The sequence below is a fragment of the Leptopilina boulardi genome, unplaced genomic scaffold (assembly GCF_019393585.1).
Source record: "Leptopilina boulardi isolate dan_hultmark-lab unplaced genomic scaffold, ZJU_Lbou_2.1 LbouV2_190, whole genome shotgun sequence".
Taxonomy (NCBI): domain Eukaryota; kingdom Metazoa; phylum Arthropoda; class Insecta; order Hymenoptera; family Figitidae; genus Leptopilina; species Leptopilina boulardi.
The window spans coordinates 44402-52028 of NW_026137741.1; the positions used below are offsets into that span (position 1 = coordinate 44402).

General features: G+C 26.2%; 2 protein-coding genes across 2 annotated transcripts; both read left to right on the forward strand.

Annotated features, from left to right (window-relative positions):
* The first annotated feature begins 338 nt into the window (after positions 1–338).
* Positions 339–4425, forward strand: LOC127277919 (uncharacterized). Its single transcript, XM_051299366.1, has 7 exons — positions 339–406; positions 3391–3474; positions 3557–3724; positions 3813–3881; positions 3956–4030; positions 4125–4214; positions 4289–4425. Exons 1-7 carry the CDS (start codon positions 361–363, stop codon positions 4423–4425), a joined length of 669 nt encoding a protein of 222 aa, XP_051155323.1. The 5' UTR covers positions 339–360.
* Positions 4426–4467: 42 nt separating this feature from the next.
* On the forward strand, positions 4468–5343 carry LOC127277920 (uncharacterized). Its single transcript, XM_051299368.1, has 5 exons — positions 4468–4543; positions 4630–4707; positions 4816–4887; positions 4977–5135; positions 5222–5343. Exons 1-5 carry the CDS (start codon positions 4513–4515, stop codon positions 5341–5343), a joined length of 462 nt encoding a protein of 153 aa, XP_051155325.1. The 5' UTR covers positions 4468–4512.
* Positions 5344–7627: the final 2284 nt, after the last annotated feature.

Below are 7627 nucleotides of genomic sequence, written 5' to 3' on the forward strand. Positions count from 1 at the left end.
AATCTAAATATTGTGTCTACTTGGTGACTCTTCTAAGCACTGCTACAGTATAGGACCCAGTATCAATGTCTTTGTGCTGATACAAATCAGTTCATTTCGTGAAGTGATCAAGTGCGCTTGTGAAATTTAAAATCTCTGGGATTATTTTATTTTGAACAATTTTAGTGGATATCGGAGGATTTTATTTTAAACAATTATTGTAAAAGTGCGAATAGTGCAAAAACTTTGGAAGACTATATTTTTTTTTTATTATAACAATTAGTGTAAAAGTGCGGGTGGTGCAAAAACTTTAAAAAAAAAACTATTTTTTTTTTTAAAAAAAAACAATTAGTGTAAAAGTGCGGGTGGAGAGTAAAAAAAATGGCTGGAAATGCGGAAAACAGCAGAGAATTTATGGAGAGGTTTAGTAAGTTTCAAGATTTTCTATTTTTTTATTTCTTTTTACTATTATTGAATTATTTATTGATTGTTTATAACAATCGATAAATATATCTCATTCTCGGTAAACAAATACACACATCCTTTTAAAAATAGATAATAATTATTATTATTATAAAAAAATTTTTTTTTTTTTTTTTTTTTTAACCTAATTTATTTATCTTAATAATTATTTAATAATTTTAATTTTGTTTATAATAAAAATTTTATTTATTTATTATTATTATTTTTTTTTATAGATTTCAAATAAAATTAATAATTTTTGTTATTAATTTATAATAATAATTATTATTGATCATTAAATATTAATTAAACAATTTAAAAATATTTCAAAATGAAAATCGTTCATAATTTTGAATTTGCTTTCTAAATGCTATCAAATGTATATTCCATGCTCTTGGAGGGGTATGTATATAGTCGATGCGGCGCCGCATCTTACACTTGATGACAGCATATATAGATATACATGTATACACAGTTCCAGCGCGATGATCATAATATGAACCCAGACACATTATATTACAAAAAAATATTTTAAAATTAAAACTAAAATATATTATTATTACTATTATTATATTTGTTTAATTTTCTTTTTTTTTTTTTTTTTTTTTTTTATTAATTAAATTAATAACATACATTGTACATAATTTAAATATAATTAATATTTTTAATTATTAACAATCGATTATAATTAATATATATAATTTTTTTTTTTTTTTTTAACTTTCTTTAAAATTTTAATTGTTTATAATTTATTAGCAATATAAAATTACTTAATCAAAATATTTTGTAAATGTAAAATTAAAATTGATTAGAATAAGTAATTATTTTCAACTTTATTATTGATGTTTTATATAAAAAATTCTTTGTTCATAAAAATAAATTGACATTTAAAATTGCATTTTTTTTTTCTTGGTTCATATATTCAAAGCGCTATTAGGCATGGGTACCATCTATTTAGATGGGTGCGCGTACAGACAGCTCGGCGCCACAGCTCATGCCTTGTACACAGTATATATATATATATATATATAGAGAGAGTATACATGCTTACGGTTTGAACATAGTGACCACAATATAGGATTTAAATGCACAGTGCATATACTGAGTTTTATGAATGAATTTCTCCTATATTTTTATTTAATAAACAACATGTATTAGTTAACTAATTAGTTATTAATTAATTATTTATTTAATAGAAATTTCGTAAATAAAAAAAAAAAATTTAAGTTTACTAAGTTTTGTTTATTTAATAAATTTATTTAATGTTATAAATTTTTAGCAACAATTTTTTTTTATACATATAAAAAATTGTTTATTTAACAATTTTCAAAAATTTAATAATAAAATTTGGTACATATAATAAAATTTTGATAATTATTTAAATTTTAATAATACTTATATTATTATTATAAAATTTTATTTCTGTAACAATTTCTTTAATAATTATTATATTATAATTTATTTATTTATTTATATTTATTTATTTATCTTTTTTGTTTTTAATTAGTTAATTTTATAAAAATTTACCAAGAATTATAAATTATTTAATAAATATTTATTTTAATAAGAATTATGGGAATTTTTGTTAACTTAAAAAAAAAATTGTTTATTTAACAAATTTTTAATATTTAATACAAATCTCTAATAATAATTTAAAATTTATCAAGAATAATTAAAGCATTTAATAAATATTCGGCTCAATAATAATTTTATAAATATTTAGAAAAATTATTTATTTAACAAATTTTTAATAATTATTACATTGTTTTTATTGTAATTTTTTTTTTTTTTTTTTTTTTTTTTTTTTTTAAATTGAAAATTTTTTTTTTTGAAATCAATGACATTTTTTAATTAGGCTTATAGTTTACGAGATATTTAGGATTTTATCTGGCAGTACCTTTTTATATAAATTTTCGAATGTTTTGAATTTGGAGAAAAAAAATTTTCAATCTCGATTTACATGTTTTAGATCTCAAAATTTCGTGTCTCATTGTGGTAATCAAATTTCGGTATTGATACGAACTACAAGAAAATGAAGTTTAAAAATTTATTTTTATTTATTTATTCCATAATTTTGTTTATTTAACAATAAAAATTTACCAAAATTTATCTGATTTTAACGTATTTTTGTTTAGTTATCGAATTTTTACGAAATTCAATAATAATTTTTATTACTTTGAAGAAAAATTGTTAAAATTAAATTTAAAGTTGGTTCAATGTAGGATCTATGTCGGTCGGCCTATCTAATGACAAATGCTCAATCTGTCGCTTGACTATATCCCCTCTATGTAGGCTAAGTAATATAGGACCTCTATAGAAGATATATATATGCGCTATGTAGGCCATAGTATGTAGAATCTATATAGGACTTAAATGTATTATTTACGTAGGTCAAATGTTCTACAATCTATATGGAGTTTTTATTTGATTTCTATATAGGCTTAACAGTATAGAATCTATATAGAAATTTTGAGGAAATCCGATATAGATGAATATAATATAATCTATGTAAGACTTGAAATCATTTCGAATTAGGAAGAATAATAATTGCATTATTATTGCAAAATTTTAATTATTTTATGCCCCTTTTTTTTTTTTTATTTATTTAACAATTTTTATAATTAACAGGTAATTTTTCTATAATTTACCAAAAATTATTAATTATTCTAAAATTGCGCTTTATTAATAAATTTAATAAATTTTGTTATAATTTTTATTATTTAACAGAAATTGTTTATTGAACAATAAAAATAGAATTTTATTAATTTTTATTAAATTTGAGATAATTTTTATAAATTACAATTATTTAATAAAACTTTTATTAAACTTTAGTAATAATTTTTATTTAAATTTTCATATAATTGCACTATTATCATCAATCAATTTTTTTTTTTTTTTTTTTTTTAATATATGAATCGAAAAAACTTTATAACCTAGAGATTTTGTTAGTTTTTACAGCAAGAGCTGAAGGAGGGGTGGTTTCCGCTGTGTGTTCCCACACCGGTATTAGATACCGCTTTACGATTGAAGAGGGTAAGTACTGTGAATAAGAAAATAAGGTAAGAAAAAATATACATATATACACATACACATATACATTTGTACTTAATTACAGACGGATGGCATTGGTATAAGGCCAATGAATATGAAGGTGCAAGCGATGCTGATGATGAGCGCGGTGAGGAGGAAAGGATAACGGTCGGGTGCAATATTGCAGCCCGCGATCGCAGCCCCGGCTCATCACGCCCGCCCAGTCAGGAGCACATCTTGCCCCCACATGTAAGTATTATATATATATATATATATATTAGAGAAATATTTTTAAATTCAATTGTATTTATTGATTTTTGTGGTTTATTCTGGATTTTTAGTGGAGGAACCGGTAGGTGAAGATTGGCCTGAAGAGAATGGCCTGGCAGGTGATGATCTGCCTATAACAGGTAGGATATTGTTAACGTAAAGCCCATACGTGTATAAATTTTAGACATGCATATTAATACTTTAGTTTTTATAGATCGAGCTGATGAAGATGTTACATCTCCGGATGTAAGTGACATTGAGTCACGAAATTGCGAAGAAGATTTAGAAGGTAACAAAACCTCTTTTTTTAGATGAAAAACATATACATAATTATGGGTTCCTATATATGCATATATATACATTTTTCTTTTTTTTTTTTACAGATGAGGCAGAAGAAGAAGACGAATCGGAGAATGTTACGTCTCCAGATGTGAGTGACATAGAGTCACTAGGAGATGACATATTTGTCGAAGGTGAGTCATGAATATTATATATTAAATACACATTTGGGTTTATATTAACATTATTATTATTTTTTTTTTTACAGATGATGTTCAGGGAGCAAGGGCTTTGACTCCCCCCGATATGCCCGAGCTTGTTTCTTGGGCAGATAACGGTATGTTTTTTTATCATTACATGTATCCTTATATAAATTTTTGTATAACACTTGTACGTCTTTTCTGACATTCATACTTTTATTCATTCAATTTTTATATTACAGCTTATGGTTTTGCAGCCCAAGCTTTGGGTCGGAGTATAACTCCGCCCGATATGCCCGATCTCTTTTCGTGGGTGGATAATGGTAAGATATATATATATTATTTATTTATCATATTCGTATGACCTTTTTATCATTCATTCTTGTATTTATTCTATTTCGTTTTATAGGTGAGGGTCGAGCAATGCGAGGTTCGGGTCGGAGTACGACTCCTCCCGATATGCCTGAACTAGTGTTGGCGGGCAATGGTAAAATAAAAAAAAAAAATTTATCTTCCTATACATTTTATATCACATTTGTACGCCTTTTTTTTTTTTTAACATTTATACTTACATTTATTCTATTTTATTTTACAGATTATGGTCATTCAGCACGAACTTTGGGCAGGAGTAGAACTCCTCCTGATCTCATGATGCCTGATAATGATGGTAATAATAATTTTATTTTTTTTTTACAATAGTATTTTAATTATTTATAATTTTAATGATTTGTGGTATATCTTTTATTAATTTATTAGGTTGGGTACCATTCTTGCGTCGACAAGAGCTTCTTCCTGAGCTCCAACACTTTGAGAAAGTGATTGGAGTTCTTTTGAAAATAAAATTGAGGGGGGAGGACGATGATACAGCCGATTACCGCATAATTTATCAGGAGGAATCTGACGCACCCCCTCCGTGTTAGTAAATCTGTTTATAAAATATATATATTTTATATTTGGGTACATTCAATAAGTAAATTTTGTTTTCTTTTTTTTTTTTTTAGATTGGTGTTTTGGGCCTACTAACCCCTACGAGGAATTACTATGCGTAATTCTTCAGTTGCGGATTGTGGAGGCAATAGGAACTCGAACTGAGTATCGCGTGGTTTACGGATGCGACGATTAATATGTATATATATATATATATATATATTTTTTTTTTTTTTTTTTTTTATTTTTATTAATCTTTTTATTATTATTATTATTTTTTTTTTTTTTATTTAGTTAATAATTGTAAATTTATTACATATATATATTATTATTACTATTATTATTTAATTTTAATTTTAATTTGGGTTATATGGACTCACTTTCATCTAGAATTAATATATATTAAGTTCTGAGCAAATGTCCGGATGTATGCGTGTGTGTGTTTGTGTGTGTGTCACAAAATATTGTGTACTAATTATCTCAGAAAATTTTAAATTGTACATAGATTCACACAGCATTTATTCACACATATGCATTTTACTCGCATTCATTCACTCACACATTGACACATAATCACTCATAAAAATTTATTTAGAAAATATATATATCTTTTTCAATAGCAAAGAATGTTTGTTTGGTTGTTGTTTTTGTTTTATTTATATATATTTTTTTTTTTTTTTTTAGAATATTTTAATTACTTTATTCATCTCCACTTCCAGTAAAACTTCCCTGCTTTTGTTTTTTTTTTTTTTTTTTTTTTTTTTTTTTTTTTTTTTTAAGAGAAAAATATGAAAATTTAACTTAGGGCACGACTGTAGCAGCAATTAGAGTGAGTATAAAAATCATACATATATATATAAAATTTTTGTCTTTTACTTGTTTTAACCATAGTTATTTTTGTAGAATTTCATCGCATGAAGTCAACATTTCAAAATATCGTTGCACTGATCACAATTTTTTTTTACCACTCACATCGTTAGAACTGAGAGGCCATTTTCTTTATTGAATTACACTTGGCACATGGAGATTCTTTTATTGATGGAGAGAACTGGAACTCATATATTATGTGGAATGGGAAAACTTGAATTTGTTATAGAGTTCAGCATCGTGTTTGAATAATTTTGGGACAATTTGTGGAAAAACAAACAAAAAGTCGCTGCACTGTTGATGAAATGTTGACAAGATGAAGATTATATGCACTGGTTGGTATAATTAAAGTTTACATGATCCATTATTATATTACTTTTTCTTATTATTTTATTTTTGTAGGAAAAAAAAAAATGGCTTCGGTTTCCTATTTGATAATGGTTTGTATGGTTTTATAATATTGTTTTTGATTTTAATTACAATTTCGTGAGAGTAATTATGAATTTTCTTTCAGCTACTGAAGATAAACTCTCGCCACCATAAGTCTTGTTGAGCGAGAAAGAAATCAGAATTGTTTTCTGAATCCGATGCAGGGCATATTTAATTTTTTGGAAAGAGCAGCCGAATTCAGCATCGACTATTATTTAAACAGAGACGTCGAAAGCAACTCTGTCCTGGAGCATCACATGAGGCGGAGGTGGAGGAGGCGGTGGAAAATTGTTGTTTCTTCTGCGTCTGCTAGATATCTTTCGATAGCATAGGTAGATATTGCGAGACAGGATCAGCATCATTAGCAATAGTATAACCTTGAATCCAATGGCGATGTAGTTTTTCACATCTAGAATGCCTCCTACTAGTGGAATTTCCATCCTTTCTTTGCCGTGGTGAAATATTCCAGGTTGATTTTATTGAATGGGATCTAGACCTCCTATTTTTTTACAGAAGAAATAAATGTTAAAATTGAATTTTAAATGAAAACAGTGTTTGTATTTGAATTTCTTCAATACATACTGACATTAGGACTGATACTATTCACACTCGTTTGGTCGTACATGCGTATCTGACATCCCGAGTTCCTTTTCGTAATAGGTAATAGTTCGAAAATGCCCTCCAACGACTAACGCTTTCCTGAAGTGAGTTTCGAACAAGCTTTCTATAGTAGATTGTCGCCAGTCATTTTCATTGTAACGTTCTATGAAATTATGGTCTATATATTCGAAATCATCTTTTAAATACCAAGGATAGGGTATGTTTATAATTTGATATTTTGACTCTTCTGCTTCTTTAAACAATGGTGGTAAATCAAAACATGAACACAAACAACTTGTAAATCTCCTATTTATAGGTATTTCATGAAAATCAGTTATTCCTATTTTGTTTAGTTTATTTTTCCTAGCTTTGTGGATAGGTGTCTTGAATGGGAGAGACAATGGGAAAGAGACGTGTAAGCATTGACCATCTGGTAGAAATTGTAAAGGCCTAAAACAACAATTCATGTTGTTTATTAGATAATATATCCAGGAAGAAAAACCCATATCTAAACCTATTTGAAGAGTGAGTGTATTACTGCTTAGAATAACATACACTACATAATTATACAAAAGGCTTTTTGG